Genomic DNA, 20,631 nt, shown 5'->3' with positions numbered 1-20,631 from the left:
GCATTTCCTTTTCTTTATATATTTTGTTGTTGATGTCAAAAAATAATATTTTATTGTTATATATACACATAAATTATAATAGAAATTGATATTAGACAACAAACAATTACAAATACAAAATAAAAAATAGATATGAAATATTGTTTCATAGAATAATCAATATATATAACAATCATCAAAATAAAATTAAAGTACAAATGTACCAGCTATCATTTAAATTTTAATTCAAGTAGTTTAGGCCTTTAGGGTATTGGAGTATAGGGTTTAGGATTCAATCTCTTCAAACTTATGTTCCGTCTTTGTCAATTAACAAAATAAATTACAATAAAATTATTTTCAAATGTATAACATAAAATAAATCTGTTACAACATAAAATAAATCTGTAAACTCATTATAGCAATTACTTTTCTCTGTAATAGTCTGTTATCACAAGACAGATTTTTGGAAACAAAAAAAATCTGTCATAACATAAAATAAATCTGCCATAACATGCTACACCAATGTTATTACTGTAGGTCAAACTAGCAATTTTTATTTCCCAACAGAAAATCTGCTATCACTCGACAGATTTTATGTAAAATAATTAAAATCTGTTGTAACTAAAAAAAAATCTGTTATCACTAGACGTCAATCTAGTAATTATTTTTAAATCAACAAATCTGCCATGTTATGAAAGATTTTCACCGTTTTAACAAAATCTGCAACCACTACAAAAAAAAATCAGCCACAAATTATAAAAAAATTGTCATGTATTAGGAAGTCTGTTGTGTCGTCAATGATAAATCTGTCATGAAAAAAAACTGTTGAAAAAAAGAAAAACTGTCGCAACCATTTTGAATAAGTCTGCCAACTAAAATAAGTCTGCCGAAGAAAATCTGCCATTAACAATAAAATCTGTTATAAACTTATAAATCTGTCATAACTTACAGCAGATTTTTTTTATTTTTTTGTCCCTATCGCTGGAAAAAATCATTAAGGATATTTTGGTATTTTATTTTTTTCCTAACAAAGCAATAAAGGGTATTTTAGGTATAAAAATAACTCATCTAACCTTTATATTTTAGGAGTTAGTTTAGTAATTAATCCCTTAATTTGGATTAGTCTAGTAACTTTCCCTATATAAAATCTTAGAAATTTGATGCTCATTTTATATTGAAAACAAACACTGTAACAAAAAGTGTATAAAATCTTATAAATTTGTTCCCCTCCTAAGTAAGTTGATCTTGATCGTTTCCGCTAATCATTGTCATTAATCGCTGCGATTTGTTGTTACATACTGTATGAGAAATGAGAGACTTGTGGTTTAATCGTTGTCAACACTGTTGTTGTCTACAAACACCCAAAACGAACAAAATTGGGAAATGATAAAAATGCTGGATTTGGTTGACTCTTTTGTAGTCAAAGTTGAGGACTCAAACTGAAAATAAAACAAAAACAAAATACCACCACACCAGTCACCGCCGCTGAGTCTCTTTAAGGTATAATAAAATCAAAATTTATTACTTTTTTCTCTTTTTATTTTGCACGACTTTTTTCTCGTCTTCCCAACTCTTGGATTCCCCCTTTCGAACTGATCGAGGAAATTGCAGTGGTCACTGATCTCCCAAGTTTCTTCTTTCTACCTCGCTGCTTCAATCTCAACTTTTTTTTTTTTTTTAATTGAAACCAGAACTCGTTGTATAGGAGAGGACTCATCATCGATTTGGTCAGAGCTGCTTTTGTTGAATTCCGAAATTTTCTTTAAGTTTCGTCGTTGTGGTTTGTTTCGCTACTTGTATAAGATTTAATCTGAGGATTCTCGTGTTGGAGTTACTCTCTCTCTGTGATTTTCAAGTTATTGGAAGAAATTAGGGTTTTATAAGATTTCATGGATATCGATGGTGTAACCGATGCTCAGATTTTGGATCATGAGCTCTTACAGCTTCCTGGTTTGTCTCCTGTTTCACTTAAAGCTAACCCTCATATCGCTGACGAACTCTTCTCCCAGTGGCTTTCACTCCCTGAAACTGGCCGTTTGGTATTATTCTTATTCCCTTTGCCTCTGCTTCTTACTTCCGTTACGGTTCTATGTGACCCTCTTTTGGCAATTCATTTGTGTGTGATGTTTTTATGCAGGTCAAGTCTTTGATTGATGATGCTAAATCTAGCACACCAGTTAGTGCATCCAAGAATTGTACCAATCTCAATGTTGCTTGTGGAAGTGCATTGCCATCTGTGTTTATGAACAGTGGTACTCCCCCACTATCCCCACGAGGCTCACCTGGGTCTCCTCGTTTCTCCAGGCAAAAGGCTAGCCCTTCTTCTCTACATTCCCCTCTGAAATCAGTCAGGGAACCAAAGCGTCAACTCATTCCTCAGGTTTGATTTTTATATCCAACTGCTCCTCTTATTGATGTCTTACAAACAACAGGAGAAAGCACTTCCTTGCTTGACAGTTGAAACCAGATTGCAATAGCTTTCTAAGTAGATGCAGAACCATGAGAACAAATATAATAGAGACTACTTTCTTAGTTTAAGTAGATTAGGTACAAATATTTTGAACAAAATGATGACCACGAGTCAGTTTGTTTTAGTAATCCGAGTTAACATGTTACATAGTTGAAGGGTTTAGATTATAGTGTTCAACATTCTTGTTTGACCCTTCTGTACCTTGATATGTTATGCAGTTTTACTTCCAACATGGGCGTCCACCTGCGAAAGAACTAAGGGAGCAATGTATATCCATGGTTGATCAATTTTTTAGTAACTATATAGACGGACTTCATATGGATGGTGATGTTTAAATTCAACCTTTTTTCTACATCACAGTCCCGTTCTGTAAGGAATAGACACAAACAGTTGATCTTACATACACATTCTTGCTATTGTTTGCAGAATTCAAATCCATTACTAAAGAAGTCTGCAAGCTGCCTTCTTTTCTTTCTCCTGTACTATTTAGAAAGATAGACACGAGTTGCACCGGTATCATTACAAGGTAACTCATTGTTTACTTTTTTTCATATCAACAATAGTAGTCAAGTGTATATATACACAGGTATTCATGAAATCTAATACGAGAACACATTGGTAAATTGCACACCATTAATAGAATTGGACTGTGGCATAAGACTTTTAATACTTGTTTGTTATCTTTAGCTAGTATCTTGAAATACATCATATTTGGTTCCTGAATATAATGTTTTTCTGCAGGGATGCATTTATCAAATATTGGGTTGATGGACATATGTTGGCAATGGACTTAGCCTCACAGATATATAATATTTTAAGGCAGCCAGGTTGCAAGTACCTTACACAGGTCTCTTTCTGATTCTTTTCCCAATTCTTCGCTGCTGTTTCGATTTGCTTACCAAAGATTATCGTCTCTCTTCATTTCTTTAGTCCACTGTCCTGACGGCTTATTTATTTTCTTGGATTTGGGATAGGCTGACTTCAAACCAGTTCTTGATGAGCTTCTGGCAACTCATCCTGGCTTGGAATTCCTCAGGAATACTCCTGAGTTTCAAGAAAGATATGGTAAGAGCTTGGTTTATAAAACATTGATGTCTTGGTGTTTAATTTCTATAGTTCTACCGGAATGTCTGTTTTATATGTAGAATAAGACGTTCGTACAATTTCTTTCCACATCTCTGATGAACTTGAAAGTGACACCTTTAGCTGCCTCGTTAGGCCTAGGAAAATTATTCTTCCCATTTTAATTCTATGGCCATTTTCTACTATAACTATATCTTAAAAGTTATGAGATGACACATATATATATAATATTTTCATGTGCATACTGTTTTATACATCTATTGACTAAATTCTATTCTTTTCCTGTCCTTGTTTCATTCATCACTGTATTCTATTCCGTCTACCCAGCTGAGACCGTCATCTACAGAATCTTTTACTACATAAACAGATCAGGTACTGGTTGCATTACTCTTAGAGAGCTGAAGCGTGGGAATCTTATTGCTGCCATGCAACAAGTTGATGAAGAAGATGACATCAATAAAGTTATTAGGTGATTTTGTTTCCTTTTCATCATTTCTTAAAATGTACTTCAAAAAGATTTCAATTTTAATTTTATTTTATAATGAAAACCATGTAGCATTGTGAGTAATATGGGTGGTGCGTAGGTCTTCATATTGTTTCTTAGTCCATAAAACTCATAAAGGGGAAGGAGTGTATTGGTAGTTCATATTGATACTGAGGCAGGACATCATGCATGATTTGACCATTCAATACGACATTTTCTTTGCTTTTCAGGTACTTCTCCTATGAGCATTTCTACGTTATATACTGCAGATTTTGGGAACTCGATGGCGACCATGATTTCCTTATTGATAAGGAAAATCTCATCAAATATGGTAATCATGCTCTTACCTACAGGATTGTCGACAGAATATTTTCACAGGTTGGCTCCAGATGTTAAATTTTTACTGAACACTCTTTTTTCGAAACTTAATTGTTGTCAAATGGGATGTCTTTAACTCTCCCTTGACTAAAATTACGGCTGTCTCGCACTTAGGTCCCTAGGAAATTTACAAGCAAAGTTGAGGGGAAGATGAGTTATGAAGATTTTGCATACTTCATTCTCGCTGAGGAGGATAAGTCATCTGAGCCTAGTCTTGAGTATTGGTACACGTCTCTTCCCTTCTTCTCTTTGTTCTGTAACGACTTCTCTTCGGCCAATTTTTCCTTAAGCTGCTTAGCTCACAGTGTGTCACTATAAATGTATAACTGCTGAGCCAAAACTTGTGGCATATGTGGCCCTTCATGATGAAACAATGTTGACCTGAGATTTGGAATTCACTTAACATTACATAGTACCATTATTACATGAGCATCAAATACCCATATTGAAACTAAAACATTAGTCTGGGTAGCGATCTGTACCTTGTTTTTCATTTGAATCTCATGAACCTAGAATGCTTTCTATTGAACCGCTGATATGAGGGCATACCTCGCTGGTATGCTCATTTATCCCCCATGGATGTTAAACATAGAATCTTGGCTGCTTTGTGTTTTTCCCTTGATATTGATTAAAACCATCTTTACAGGTTCAAGTGCATAGACCTGGTTGGTGATGGGGTGATCACTCCCAACGAAATGCAATTTTTCTACGAAGAGCAGCTGCATCGCATGGAGTGTATAACCCAGGAACCTGTACTCTTTGAAGATATCCTATGTCAAATATTCGACATGATTAAACCAGAGGCAAGTTTGAACCATAACATGGTCTTTTGATATTCCTGGCTGTTCTGTTTTTTTTTTTTCTTATTTGAAAAATGACTCTTTCAGAAGGAGAACTGCATCACACTCCAGGATCTGAAAGCATCTAAACTTTCTGGAAATATTTTCAATATACTCTTTAACCTGAACAAATTCATGGCATTTGAAACTCGTGACCCGTTTCTCATTCGCCAGGTAATCCAAGTTTTTCTGTAGAGTTTTCTTCCCTTTGTGTTATTCAATCCTTGGTTTAATATCTGTTGACAACTTGCGAAAACCACTATCATAACGCCGGAGAAAACTATGAAACATTGTGTTAGATTTAGCTAACCCAACTTCTACCGCAGTCGGTTGTAGCTGTTGCAATCCCTGCTACTTCTAAATCAAGTTTGTTTCTATTTGACAGGAACGCGAGAATCCAACATTGACAGAATGGGACCGATTTGCTCAGAGAGAGTATGTACGGTTGTCAATGGAGGAAGATGTGGAGGAAGTCTCGAATGGGAGTGCAGATGTTTGGGATGAACCACTCGAATCTCCATTTTAAGTGACACTCATAAGAGGTACTTTTGCTCCACACTGCTAAACATCAGAGTTCCAAACATATCAATGTATGTATAAACTGGCGAATTCATGTGTAACCAGAGAGATGCTCCCATGAAAATAAAGCTTGTTCCTTTCCTTAAGACACTTTCTTTGTTTGTTTTTTTTTTGTTTTGCTAGTTTTTCGGTATCAAGAAGAAGAAGAGGTTGGATCTCTTAGCCCGTAACAGTCTCGAGATCGTCTCGCAGACAAGCACAAAAGCCTGTCCGTTTCACCCAGAGATTGCGTCCACAACGCATTGGGCTGTGTTATTTCGTGAAATATTTGTCTTCCTTAGGTTTGTTCAGGTTGGACCTTTTTTCAATCTGTGTATATTATTTATATACGCCGGTTTATAGTGTTTTGTGGAACCAACAACGGTTTAATAATTTAAATCAAAAGAACTATGTACAAAAAGACACTTTTGTTTTTTTTTTTGGGAAGAAGAGAAGGGTGCAAATTTTGGAACTTGTTTGCAAGAAAAACGGCCTATTCCCCATAAACTATGTTACTTTATCGCATTCATACACAAGACTTTCATCTGTACCTATTCCTCCATGAACTACAACAAAATTTGAATATCCTACACAAACTATATAAATCCGGTTAAAATCAACAAATCATATGACGGTATTATTGTGCCGTTAACTAGATGATGATTAGGATGCCACGTGGAGTTACAAAACGACATTGTTTTGCTTTCCTGATAAAAAAATTAAAAATATAAGATTAAACATAACAAAGTTAAGATTTGAAGCCATGACCTCCAATGCACCACTAGCTAACAGAAAACCAACTGATCCACACTTAACTTTTGTTGTTAACTCAGCAGTATAAATATATATATATTGGACGACGCAAGAATCAAAAGGATTCCTTTTCGCCGTTTTTGCCTTCTCTTTTCCGATAAACCGTGGTCCATGGCTTCTTCATCATTTTCATGGATTTCAAAAACTGGAATTTCTTTGGTAGATTAGATCGAATTAATATCTCTTATCCGATCTTTAATAGCTCAACTTGATTTTTGTTAAAGGGAAACAAAAATTAAAATTGAGATTGAAATTGAATTGGGTGATATATATCTCAGTTCATGACTCTCTGATTTGAAATTAACTGCAATTAGGGTTGGATTTGAGAATCCCCCCTTACTCATCTAGTCGACTGGCTGAAAATATCCAAAAGCAACAAAGGGAATTGAAAGGTGCACATGAAAGGAGCTTAAAACCAAAACATAGACATCAAGAAACAATCTTGAAATTAAGACAACGAAACCGATAGATCCAAACGAAAATTTGGAGGAGAAGCCAAGCCACACAAAGCAGCAAGTAGAGCCGACAACGAAGCAGCAAGAGCCGACAACAAGTTTATATAAATATATATCCGTTTGCAAATACAACGAATATTTCAGTAGCTTAACGGTTTTGCTATTTTTTTCAAAAAATGTGTTTTCTCCTAAAATATACAAAACAACGTCGTTTTGTAGCTCCACGTGGCATCCTAATCATCGTCTAGTTAACGGCATAGTAACACCGTTATATGATTTGTGGGTTTTAACCGGATTTATATAGTTCGTGTAGGATATTCAAATTTTGTTGTAGTTCATGGAAAAATGGGCACAGATGAAAGTCTTGTGTATAAATACGATAAAGTAACATAGTTTATGGGGGAATAGGCCGTTTTCCCCTTGTTTGCATGTTCAAATCTTTTCTTATATGCTTATTTATTATCAGCAATTTTGTGCATATGATATTCAGATTATTTACTCATTCCAGTTTTGTTCATCAGTCCACATAAAAAAGAACAAGCATATTTAAGCTGAAAAATGAAAATCATGAAAAGGTCCTTTACAAAAAACACTGGAATGAGTAATATTTATTTTACAGTAACAAAAAGTACTCTGAAGGGTTGGGGAAACTGGTGGAAATGAAAAATGTAAAAACTGGAGTAATGCGTAACTTTTGGCTACCTTTTTTTCAGCTAAACTTTTATGGAAGTGATAGGTAATTTTGTAGGTTGCAAATGGATACCAATACCATAAATAACGGGAAAAATTTCAGAGTGGTCAATTTTTAAAACATTATTAGAAAATGCAAATCAATTATACAAAAGACGATCATTTTCCTAACATTTAGAGACTTTCAATGTCTTCGATGAAACTGTAAGATGGGTGTATTCAATTTGACATTTTAAGTGATTTGTGTAACATTTACAAATCTTATGTTATTCAATCATGAATTCTAAAAAGTGTTTTAAAATCCACTGTTATTGAACTGATGATTTAAAAATCTACTTTTATTCAAAACAGTTTGTGGGTTTGAATTTTAATAAATTTTTAGAGATTCTTGAAGATTTGAGGAGATAATTTTGTTTTCCACTTTTATTTAACTTTCCTAAAATTTATCATTCCTAAATCCCATTAAATTTTCCAAAATCATGGTTTTAATACACCCCACTAATCACATCCTATATATATCTTGTTGATTAATTGAGACCGACACTGATAATTTTGTTTGCAATGGAAGATAAATCCAATACCGGTACCTTGTATATTTCATTTTTTTCATTTTGTCTACGGCTAAATGACAAGCATGAACTAGAACCAACTCGTAACTTCAACTTGAAATGAAAAGTGAAAACGTTACGACTGTTTTAAATAAACAACTATCAAGTCAAACTAAAACGTCACCAAATTACCTTATTTAAATGCAATTATTATAATATTCAGCTAATGTAGCCAAGTCCCTTAAATAATGGCTTAATGACTACTCAAAATAATTGAATGCAAGTTTTAGCTTTGCAACTACATTATGATGACACCACACAAAAGTTTCCTAAAGTTAAATAAAAATCAAAATGGATAAGATTTTTTTTAACCTTATCCCCATTTTTGCCAAAAATATCATCTTTCGTTTTGAAATCTAAAAATTAAAACTCACGCGCCACAACGTGCGCGTTTAGTTACTCTTTTTTCAATTTCAGATTACAGTTTTAGGATAAATTACCAAAAGCTCTTTAGGGTTTCTCAATTCGACACAAAAGACCCCTAAAAATCACTCTGCAAATCACAATTTGGCCGAGTCGAAAGAAAGAAATCGAGTGATCCGATTCCGGCGAGAGAGGAAGACGAAACAAATGGCATCATTTCAGGTGATGCGTTCTTCAAATTCTAGAAACTCGGATCTATCTCATCGTATCCCCTCTTCTTCTTCTTCGTCTATAAGACCTCCTCAACAACAGTTCATGCGAGATCTCACTATTGGCGGTTACGGCGGAAGAAACGACGGAGGTTTATTATACAGTTCTACTTCGATGACGGTTGAAGGTATTTTACACGATGCTTTCGCTTCAGATCCACCTGCACCGACGGAGTCTTCGCTTCTTGACGCTTCGATTACTCTCATGGATGCTTCTCCTGCACCGACCACGGTTGTTTCTGATGCTGTGGATCACGGCGGAGGAGGAACGGAGACGACGCGTGAGGGGAGGAGTGTTGATGAGGTTTGGAGAGATATGGTATCTGGAGAAGGGAAAGGTATGAAGGAAGAGACGCAGGAAGAGATAATGACGTTAGAGGATTTTCTAGCGAAAGCTGCGGGGGAAGACGAAGGTGGAGCGGCGGTTACGGCGGAGGATTTGGATGTGAAGATTCCGCCGCCGACGAATTACGGATTCGATCATTCCGCGCCGCCGCATAATCCGTTTCAGATGATTGATAAAGTTGAAGGATCGATTGTTGCGTTTGGGAATGGTTTAGATGTTTACGGCGGAGGAGGAATAGGAGCTGGTGGTGGTGGTAGTGTAGGTGGAGCGAGAGGGAAGAGAGCTAGAGTAATGGTTGAGCCATTGGATAAAGTAGCTGCACAGAGACAGAGAAGGATGATTAAGAATCGTGAATCTGCTGCTAGGTCTAGAGAGAGGAAACAAGCTTATCAAGTTGAGTTGGAAACTTTGGCTGCGAAGCTTGAGGAAGAGAATGAGTTGCTTTCAAAGGAGATTGAAGATAAGAGGAAAGAGAGATACCAGAAGCTCATGGAGTGTGTGATTCCTGTGGTCGAGAAACCGCAGCAGCAGCAGCAGCAACCACCGAGGTTTTTACGCAGGATTCGGTCTTTGGAATGGTGAAAAAAAGGTATAGACTTTTGAAGGATTTTTAGGATTTTAAGGGTTACTTTGTGTATGTTATGTGTGATTGAGAGTGGGATTCATAATCTGCAGTAGAGTGTAATGATTATGGTTAATAACTTATTATATAGATTGCATATGTTACATACTTGATCTTGGGATGCGCACAACCTTTCTCTCTTTGCAAATAGAGTTTGAATCATTACGGTTCGGGTTAGAGAAAAGAGTGAAGTCTTTGGCAAAGTGAAGTGAGATTTTCCACTTTCTTGTTCTCTTGGCTTTCGATTTAGCAGAAGAAGTTGGTGCCAGAGATGAGATACCTGTAAGGCTGTAACCACCCATATTCAGAGGTAATACACAGACTCGACTCAGGAGTTCATTATTGTTTTAGAAGAATTGAAGGCGTGTTGTATGGTAACAGATTTCGACTCTCACATCTTCGTGCTGCATAGTCGAGATAGTACCCACAGAATCGAGCTCTTTCATTTGGTTCTGAAGAGCTTGGTCTTTAATCCCAAACCAATGCGCCATGTATGTGGAGGTAAAGCCAACAGAAGCGCAGTGAACTGCAAAATAAACTCAATCTAGTATACCTTTTGATGAACACTGAGAATTCAAGGGCATTCAAGACCACTGAAAGTCTAGCCAAACCACAAAACGCCGGTTCAGACTTCAGACTGCGTTATCTCCAAAAAAGTAAAATCTGAATCTAGTATATCTCCTTCCTTAGTGCCTTTCTGAACCTGCTTCCTTGAAATTTGTCTCAAAATCAACAACTTTCATAGGGCCTTTCTGAACCACTTATATGACTTCTTATATTAATTAATAGAGAACCAAACATGACCTGTACGTATCTGCCATCTGCGGAAGAAGAAAAGTAAATGGCTGATACAAACCCACCATAGCCATCGTTCACCGGAGCAGTTACAGAGGACAGTAATCTTACACTGGAAGATTCGTGACTTATTCATAAAAGGGGCGAGCTTTACGACATTCTTTTAACATTCTTCCAGAAAGGAAGGCAATGGATTTCATTCACGTCTAGTATCTGGTCAGTTGATCGGTACTGCCACTTGCACATTGCAAATTTTAGAGCATGTCTTGGTCATCAGCCGCTTATAACATTTACATTGAATAGGTTTGATTTTACTATAGATTTGTATAAGGGTCCCATGTGGTCTTCTTGAATATGATGTGTAGTAAGGATACTTTTGTTTTATATACTTGTTTCTTCGTAGTTGATTCATAATTTGCACTAGAGCGAGATGAATATGATTCTTAACTTTATTATGATTAGCAGTTTATAAAATTGCGTATACAAATATCTTTCATTGTATGAAGATGCAGAGTTTGAATCATACAGATAACAAAGAGATTTTCTAAACGTTAGGGTTTGAGAACGTGGGTATCAAATGGTGGAAGAGAGTGAGTCAGGGACGATGAATTACTAGGCAGGAGCAGCGAGATCATCCTCTTCCTTGTTCTCTTGGCATCGTTTTAGCAGCTGAAGTTGCCGTCGAAGATGCAATACCTGTAATTACCCCAAAATTCACCAATGTTACTCATCTGCTTATCACATATTTAGCAATATCCTAAAGATGAACTCCAAAAAATAGTCACTCTCACTCTACTTAGGTTTAGTCTATTGTTGCTGCTCCGAAAGACTCGTATATATCCTCAGGATTAAAAAGATCTTACACATGTTCCACTAGAGATAGAACAGTGACTCTTGACCGAAATAGAATTGGTAAATAAGTTACCTCTTCTTGAAGCAGAGTTGGGAGGGAAGCCACGGAAATGAGCTGCTTCATCTCTTCCATCAAAGCTTGGTCTTTGATCCCTGACCATGTCTGTGGAGGTAAAGCCAACAGCAGTGCAGTGAACACATCGTTTCCTGCTGGATAATTTGCTTCCGGACCACATTCACAGTCAGTTTTGGTTGATGGCACCAGTAGATCTACCTTTTGTTCATTCCCGTCTCGCACCACAACTCCGGTCACCACCGTGCCTTCATTGTCACCAGGACCTTGATGGGGAAACAAAAATTAACAGCTGAAATTACTACTTCAAGTCTGGTCAAGCCTGATCTAACAGCAACCTAAAAGGTCAACTTAGTATAAGAATCAACATAGCGTGATAGCGACATACCTTTGATCTTCACACAAGTTTCCCGACAACAGAACTTCTTTGATGAGCATCCGGATAAGATTTCAGCTCCTTGGCAACAGGCCATTGCAGCAGTATATGTCAGACAGTCTTCATAACACACTGAGGATAGGAACTTACTGATGTGTTTGAACAGTTCAGTTTCGTGCACTTCTTTCAGCACCAATTCCTGCAGTAGATTAACTTAAGATTAGACGGTTCAAAGTCAAGAGCATCTAAAGAACGGCAACGGTATCGCCGGAAAATGAACCAACGATCGTATTTTTAGAGGAAAAAGAATGCTCCTACTTCAAATTATGCGTCACACAAACCAACAATTTAGAGAGATGAACAGAAAGTGCTAATCATCAATGAGGAAAATATACACTTTTACTGTAATTGTATCACATATGATAACCACAGCTTTATGCGAAACAAAGTGCAATGATATATGCCCTTTTTCATAGTGTCATTTCCCAGTAGTCAGTGTTATTCAAAGGGATGAACAGTCATTTTCATGCAACTTTGGGTTTCTGTAACCTTGACGTTGAAGAATCTATACTGAAAATACCTTTAGGTTCAGCCTCGATTTCTCCTCTGCGCTGAGATGTTTGTTGGAGTCCTCTGTAATTCGGATCTCAGCCACCCATCTGATGAATTGGTTGAAATTTGATGGAAGTGATTTGAACACAACTGATATGATTTTTTCAACAGAATCTACATTCTGTGAACTTACAAGACGAGGAACATCTTCCTTCAAATACTTGGCTGTGTCGATCCAGCTTTCATCCTTGCAGCTCTGGGAAAATATATAAGAAAATTTATCACCAATCCACAAGATTTTTTATCACCAAAATACTGATGATATGTACTAAGGATCTGAAGTTCATTCAATACATAGGGAAGAGAGGTTCTCTTTAAGTTTTGAGCAAGGTGAATCAAATTCACATTCACATCAAAGCAGCAAAGGTTCTGACTTGTGAGAAAAACGCATTTACAGAAGCAGAAAAGGAAAAACAAACTATTAACAAAAACACAAAGAGAACCATATTGTATGCAACATACCAGAGTATATAGTAATCCGGGTTCTCTGTGAGGTCTAGATATGAGCATGAACCTGGTAACAACACACAAAAACATCAGACCAGATTCTATAAAAACAATTACATCCATGAAACAGTTAAAAACTTAAGAAAAAGATAGGAAATGATCATGTACCCTCTATGTTTCCCTGTAGACTTATCAATGCTGTCCATAGCTTCCCAAAGAAGTTCAAGAGGAACCCAGTGAGGAGGATACTTGAAACGAGCGGTATCAAGAATCAAAGCCATATCTCTCTCAGCATTATAGCCACCAATAGGTGAAAAGTGACCAGACCCAGTCTGCGATAAGATTCGTTAGAATCCTGAATCAACATGGCAAACTCACTAAAAACTTTACAAATTTACCACTAGAAGTTACCTGCTTAAATACGCCTCTGTAATACGTTGAAATCATATGACAATTCTCAGAACGAGTGCATTTCTCGACCAATTCACGGAACTCATCAATGCTGCTCTGACTCGTCCGGAAAGCCTCAACTTTTGCTCCAGAACAATGAGCCAAACAGACAACTTTCCCAAACGAGATACCCTTTTCCTTAACTACTTCAAGTGGCTCGCAGCAGTCAAGCATTGATTCATCAAACCACCTCCAAGGCCCTATCATTAAACTAATGTGAGTCACCTAAGCTAGAACAGATCCTGCTTCTCTTATACTAAAACTTTAATAAATCTCTATAGTCATCATACCTTTCCATTTACGACCAGGATCAATAGAAAGAGCATTCAACACGACTGCAAGGCTAGCCAAACCACAATACGCAGGTTCAGATTGAGTCTGGAAATAAGAAATCAACCTGAAAAATCCTTCCATTGTTCCTTTCTGAAGCGCTTCATTGAATATCAGCTGCCGCCACAAAAATAATAATTACAATTTCAAAATCGAGATTGGGGAGATGAGATCGTAACTAAATCGCGAAAACCCTAAATTTACAATCAGAATCCATGAAATAAAAGATAGCATGATCGATCTAGTAAACGTACCTTGCCTTCGGCGGAAGAAAAGTCAATAGCCGGAGGAGAAGGAAGAGATCTCCGATATAAACTCGCCATGGCCATTTTTGCAAGGATTGGTTTAGTCTCTATATATATATATATATATGTACAGTACTGAGAGAGATATTTACAGAGAGAACGCAAATCTCTTTTGTTCTGGAAGATTCGTTTAGTGGAATGGATGGATTCGAAAACAACACCAACTTTACCAACTCTCTCTCTCTCGTTTTAAAACTTTCGGCGTTGTGATTCGAAATTGGTACGACGATCCTTTTTATATATATAATAATAATAATATTCCAACTCTCGTGTGTCATTTTTGATGTCAATGCTCTTTCTCTCTCACTCACTTGGTCAAATCAAAACGTGCAAAAGCCGTTAGTGACCCATCAAAACCATCTGGTTTGGTTCGGTTCGGTTCGGTTCGGTTCAGTTTAGTATGATTAGTATACTTGCATATATTTGGTTCGGTTTTTACTATGAAACCAATATAAGGTATTTCTTCATATTGTATGAAGGGAGATTTACATAATAGCACACTTCACTTTACACATTTTTTGCTATTAGAACACTTTTACATCATTTTTTCTACTATTCATTAAATATTATGACTATTATATCCATACTAAAATCAACAAAGAAAATAATCATATCAAATATGTTTGTCTTTTTCTCATTCTTCTCTCTCTCTTCATTTCTTGTTTTTTCTCTTATTTTTCTTCTCTCTTTTTCACTCCATGTTTTTTTTATTCTTCTCTTAGTTGTGTGTTCTTTCTCATTTTTCTCTCTCTTTTGGCCCTTCACCACCACCAGCACTACATAATCATAGTCTCTTGTCTATGTATCTATCTTGGTACTAATTATATTCTTCCTAATCTATGTATGAGTATCATCAATTAAAGCATTAAATTCTTTCAATCTATGTATAAGTTTTTTTTCGGAGTATTTGTGTTAATAGAGAGTGTATATTTGACCAAGTGACCCTATCCACATGGATTCCAAAATATCTGACCAAATGACCATATCCACATGGATTCCAAAACTCCTATCCAAATAAACCTATCCACATAGATTCCAAAATTCCTGCCCTAAACACTAGACACTAAGCAAAAAAATGTAAATGAAAAACTCTGAGAATATGTGAACAACCGATCCTATCACATGGATTCCATAACCTCTGTCCACATGGATTTCTAAAATAATAATCTCTCAACACTATAACTTACACATAAACAGATTGGAAGAATTAACCTAAACTTAAAAAATCAAACGAGAGCTTCAAATTTAATGAACAAAGGTTAACGGTGGTTATAATTATGGATGAGATCATGTGGATCTTGTTCTATGGATACCAATGTACACAAACCATAAATCTCTAAGGAATCTCAATTTCTAATTTAACCAACCAAAAATAACATAATCACCCTTGGTGATAGAATTCTGATTTTATTCAAAATGATTATCCATAAACATAGATCTCTACTACTTCCTCTTTTTACTTTATGGTTATTATGATTTTTATAGATATATATGTAATAAAGTATTGAGAAAGTGAAATGGAAGTAGGTTAGATTTTTGTTAAGGGTATATATGTCAATTTCTTATTAAAAATTGTCACATGATCAAGAAGTGTGTCATAGTGATATAAAATGTATAAAAAGTGTGCTAGAGTGCAATTTTTCCTTGTATGAATGGACATTCTAAAAAATACCCCTTTTTCATGTCTTTTTTTTTTTAATATCCATCTATATTGACTATTTTCAAAACTACCACTCTTTATGTACAAAATGACCAAATTACCCTTTCTTTTAATTGACAACAAAAATGTATAGTCACCAAAATCGAAAAAAATTCCCGTCAAAATTATGAAATTGGATTTTCCGCAAAAATTGAAATTTATACCTTATAAAAACCTTGTAAATGCTTTTAAAAACTTTTCAAAAACCTTTTATAAACCATGTAAAAGCGTTTATAAGATTTTTAAATAGTTTTTAAAAGGCTTCTTAAAGATTTTCGTATTAGGTTTTTATAAGGCATTTACAAAGGTTTTATAAAGTTTTATAAGACTTTTATAAGGTTTTTAAATCGTTTAAAACTTTATAAAAGCCTTGTAAATTTGTTTTTGGAAAGAAATTTTTTTTTTTCAAATTTTTTGTCAAATTTCTTTTGACAAAAATCTTTTTGGCGGGAATTTTTTTTTGGCGGGAAAATTTTGTTTTTCATTTTATTGATTAAAATATTTTTCATGTAAGAGTAAAATGGTCATTAAAAAATAAAGGATGACAAAAATAAAAATGGCCAAAAAAAGGGTATATCAAAAAGAGTATTTCTAACAAATTCTCTTGTATGAATTGGTTTTATCACGCTATTGTAATATTGTATTTTGAGTGGTATCCCTAGCCATCAAAAGCTAAGGACTCAGCTAGATTTTTCAATACTAAAGAGTTTTGATTTCCTAGAAATACTATCAATCTTTGATTATATGCACCAAGTAGAAAAATTGTCCAAATGCATGGACACGAATTTTTTTAGGTTGCATTCTTGGAAAACTATCTGAACAATTTTATTAAGAAATTTAATATTTTGCAAGTAACTTTATTATTTAGTTTGTATGTGTTTCTCTATTATTTATAAGTACATTCATATTATCATGTAATGTTTTCTACTTTTATTTATTAATATTGTATATAATATTATTTTATATGTCTCCTACTTATTAAAGCGAAAATACATTTGCTGATATAAAGATTTACATAATAAACTCTTACCATTTTAATAAATACCACAACTATTATTATTTGTAATATTATAAATATATATATATATATATATATATATATATATTATTTACTTACAAACGGGTGTCAGGCCCGGCTCATTGTTATGATGGACCTGGAGCAAAAACATTAAAATTTTTAATTTGTAGGCATAAAACACATCTTATATAATAAAGTAAATTTTTTTCTAAACTCATGCTCTAAGAAGTTGACACATAAACAGTCCTCTTTTTAATATTTTTCATTTTCTTATTTTATAATTATTTATTTTCGTTAATTTCAATTATAATTAAAAAATCAAACTCAAATACATTATTACTCATCTTTTATAGATTTATATTAAAAATGTATGAGTCATATTATTCCAGAATTTTATTTTATTTTTCCTTTTTATCATTTATTTTAATAACTAAACATCAAAATAAAATAATTTAAAAATTATAGATTGTAAAAAGTTGTAATTTAAATCCATATATTATTCTATTTATATTTTCAAACATAATAAGAACCCAAAAAGTCAAACATTTAAAATGCAAGATATCATTATCAATGCAATATATTAGATTTATTGCTGAAACGATAACAAATTTAAGACGGTTTAACATATATATAAGCTCATGGCCCAATATGACAAGTTCATATTTTTACATATATTTTAATAAGAAAAAATAAATTAACAAAAATAAGCAAAATCTATGTAAAATATAAGCAAAACATAAGTAAAATATTTTGATGTACAAAAAAAACCAAAATAATAGTAACATGTTAATTAATGTTATTTCTTCAAAATAAAATAGCATTACATAACAACCACGCAACGTCTGGGCTACCACCTAGTTATATATATATACATGAATAGAAAACTTAATTACGATCTAGAAGGTCAAAGCCCATTACAACATGAAAACAAATTAGGAGATTAAACATAAAACAGAAAGATAAAACACAAAGTTTCTAAAGCAAATTAGGGACCATTACTTAATAGAACTACTAAACCATATGATTATTTAGAGAAATAATGCATATGTTGGTCCGCGCTTAGTTATCCTCGTTGTTGTCAGTTGGGGTAGAAGGAGGACGTCTAGGTTGAATTACAAAAACTTCTCCGCCCATATTGGTGCCATCTTTGTTGATATTGGTGTAGGAGAAGTCGATGAATGCACTTTTAGCAGTGAGTTTGAAGATTGTGGTCGTGATCACCGCATGATCTGGGCATCCCTTGCTTGGGTGGTGGAGGCATCAGTGGTGAGTGGTGATGGTAACATTTATTTTTGTTAGTATTTTTTTAACCTTGACCAATATATATGATTAATACTTTTTATATCTTTTTTCGAAATACTTTTTATATCTAAACTAGTATATCATATAACTAAGGGCCTAAATTGTGTACACAAATTTGTTAAAGATCTAGATTTTAACCCGTGGTACACTGCAGGGCATATAATTTTTATTTTATGTTTTATCTATTTATCAAATATTAGATGTTTTGTAAATTGAGGAATAACAAAAATTTTTGGTTGTTGTGCGGCTAAATATTTATATTATTTTTTAACCCACAATACACTTCATGACCATTTGTTTGTTATATTTAGTTTGTTTCGTTTTGTGTTTGAGATTTTATTTTGATTTTTAATTATTATAACAAAAAATAAGGGATCTAAATACATTATCAGTAATTTATACGCTGTGATTAAGTCACATTTTTCCATTTAATTATTTTATACAATCTTAGTTAAATCAACTTGATTTTATGTCAAATATTCTAATATTAGTAGTGTTGACAAATAATTAAATGAGGATTTAACCCGTGTTAACACAAATTTAATAATATTTTATTAATTCCAACATGTCCTCTTTATAACTAATCTACTATATAACCACATTATATAATATTTCGGACTTTTTTAATTTTACATATTCGTAATAATTAAAATTTATTAAGTTTATATATGTTAATAATAATATTTAAATAAATATCAATCGAAGTTTTTCTTACGTTAAGAATCAAAGCTCACAGGTTTTGGAAAACAAAATGGGAATCAAATTATTGTTTTCATTGTTTGCGAAGGATTCAGATATAAAATATCTTCAAAACACAACAAAATGTGTGGTTAAATATATGATAATTTCTATTTCCATATTGATTGCTGTTATTTTTTAGTTGGAATGAAATGTAAAATATTTAGTAAACAAAATTTGGAGTAATGTTAGTTTTGGAAAATTTTTAGGGGTTTATGTTGTAAATAACTATTTAAATAAACAAAACTAAAAGGGCATAACACAAAATGTACTTCAAAAATTTTAATATAGATAAGTTGACATGTGCTTCCCCACACTTGGCACATGCCAAGAGCCGGAGCTGACGGGTGCACATCTTAACAAATCTCTAAATAAATCATTTCCTTATACTGAATCATCTAAAAAAATCTTTTACACTTTCCATAATATTAACAAATTTAACAAGGTAAAAAATTTACAGAATAAGATAAAAAAATCTAAACATATCCACCAAATTAACAAGGTGTTAATTAGTTATATCAAATCGACATACATAAACATATTTTCATGACATACAATAAAAATAATAATATAGAATTTATAACAAAATATGCTATATTTATTAAAAAAAATTCAAATACAATTAAAAAAAAATCAATTCGTGCTCTAGCAAACTAATGTTGTATTCTAGTTTATCCATGAAAGTTGTATCATCATAACAAATTCATGTTGATTATTGGATTAAAGTGCGAAGAGCTAAGATTATATGCAAAATATAAATCCTTTCAACAGCCCCGTCCCAAAGAAATTGAAGGCATTTCAGGCAAAAAAACTTTTGGCCTTTTATCACTATAATTTTTTTGTTTAGTATTTTTAATTAAATTTTGGCGTTTTATTATATACAAAAATTTCAAATCATCATTTCGCATATAAATCACCCTAAAAAAAGAAGGTATTTATTGTCACATATATCATTCACAGATTGCATCATCTCTGTTTTGCTAAAGAAAAGATGGTTTGTTTTGGATAACCAGAAAACATTAGATCCACCATGACTTAAAGACTTTGTAATTGCTTATATAGATTAGATAGATGATGATTGCATCATCTCTTTAGGCGGAATTGATGAGTTTCTTGGTTACAAGATAAGATCTTGCTAGAAACAAGAATTTGATTACTCATGATTAGGGAAGATTATCAAGTCGTCGTTGGTTTTAGGACTGAAATGGTTATAAACTTCTCTGTTTATATATTCTTATAGTGCATCTACTGGTGTTTTCTTGTTTTGCTTCCTTCATGTATTCATTACAATTCAATTAATTTTTCTTCTAATTTATAAATTTCAAATACTACAATTATGAAGTAAAAATTATATTGTGCATAGACATATATATGTATGTATATATATACATACCCAGCCTGTTGTACTTAGAACCCTCTATCCCAACCAATATGGGCCACAATGTTCAATATTTGCAATTTGCAGCTAGCTGTGATATAAACGAAAATTTTTAAAAATTACAGATGAACAAAAATTATATATAAGAATTTAAAGAACTCACCAAACCTTGAGGAAATGTATTTGGTCACCAAACATAAATCAGCAAAAAACAAAAAAAGTGTGTATTTTAACAAAACGTTCAATAAATATGAGAAGCTTGAGTTAGAAAACTAATGAAGTTGCAAGTGTGTTTTTTC

The 20,631-nt window shown here is 33.6% G+C and overlaps 3 protein-coding genes across 3 annotated transcripts; 2 read left to right on the top strand and 1 right to left on the bottom strand.

The window, feature by feature from the left end:
* On the top strand, positions 1,491-6,226 carry LOC104771566 (serine/threonine protein phosphatase 2A regulatory subunit B''alpha-like). Its single transcript, XM_010496106.2, has 13 exons — positions 1,491-2,018; positions 2,117-2,359; positions 2,668-2,773; positions 2,876-2,975; positions 3,191-3,296; positions 3,424-3,514; positions 3,860-4,001; positions 4,247-4,394; positions 4,509-4,618; positions 5,041-5,197; positions 5,282-5,407; positions 5,619-5,775; positions 5,936-6,226. The coding sequence occupies exons 1-12, from the start codon at positions 1,869-1,871 to the stop codon at positions 5,757-5,759; spliced, it is 1,620 nt and encodes a 539-aa protein (XP_010494408.1). The 5' UTR covers positions 1,491-1,868; the 3' UTR covers positions 5,760-5,775; positions 5,936-6,226.
* LOC104771565 (G-box-binding factor 4-like) lies at positions 8,791-11,154 on the top strand. The gene is made up of 2 exons (XM_010496105.2): positions 8,791-10,613; positions 10,747-11,154. Exon 1 carries the CDS (start codon positions 8,928-8,930, stop codon positions 9,915-9,917), a length of 990 nt encoding a protein of 329 aa, XP_010494407.1. The 5' UTR covers positions 8,791-8,927; the 3' UTR covers positions 9,918-10,613; positions 10,747-11,154.
* Positions 11,184-14,405, bottom strand: LOC104771564 (glutathione gamma-glutamylcysteinyltransferase 1-like). The gene is made up of 9 exons (XM_010496103.2): positions 14,147-14,405; positions 13,853-14,009; positions 13,524-13,762; positions 13,281-13,444; positions 13,128-13,179; positions 12,634-12,861; positions 12,066-12,252; positions 11,678-11,943; positions 11,184-11,448 (listed from the first exon to the last, which is right to left on the bottom strand). The coding sequence occupies exons 1-9, from the start codon at positions 14,219-14,221 to the stop codon at positions 11,365-11,367; spliced, it is 1,452 nt and encodes a 483-aa protein (XP_010494405.1). The 5' UTR covers positions 14,222-14,405; the 3' UTR covers positions 11,184-11,364.

The sequence above is a fragment of the Camelina sativa genome, chromosome 20 (assembly GCF_000633955.1).
Source record: "Camelina sativa cultivar DH55 chromosome 20, Cs, whole genome shotgun sequence".
Classification (NCBI taxonomy): domain Eukaryota; kingdom Viridiplantae; phylum Streptophyta; class Magnoliopsida; order Brassicales; family Brassicaceae; genus Camelina; species Camelina sativa.
Note: the sequence above shows the minus strand (reverse complement) of the source record. Positions and strands in the feature narration are given on the sequence as shown.

Coding starts and splice junctions, on each gene's coding strand:
- LOC104771566 (XM_010496106.2), top strand. CDS start 1,869: ATGGATATCGATGGTGTAACCGATGCTCAGATTTTGGATCATGAGCTC. Junction 2,019..2,116: donor TCCCTGAAACTGGCCGTTTG/GTATTATTCTTA, acceptor GTTTTTATGCAG/GTCAAGTCTTTGATTGATGA. Junction 5,198..5,281: donor TCGACATGATTAAACCAGAG/GCAAGTTTGAAC, acceptor TGACTCTTTCAG/AAGGAGAACTGCATCACACT.
- LOC104771565 (XM_010496105.2), top strand. CDS start 8,928: ATGGCATCATTTCAGGTGATGCGTTCTTCAAATTCTAGAAACTCGGAT.
- LOC104771564 (XM_010496103.2), bottom strand. CDS start 14,221: ATGGCCATGGCGAGTTTATATCGGAGATCTCTTCCTTCTCCTCCGGCT. Junction 13,763..13,852: donor TCCTGGTCGTAAATGGAAAG/GTATGATGACTA, acceptor GTTTAATGATAG/GGCCTTGGAGGTGGTTTGAT. Junction 12,253..12,633: donor AATCGAGGCTGAACCTAAAG/GTATTTTCAGTA, acceptor AATCTACTGCAG/GAATTGGTGCTGAAAGAAGT.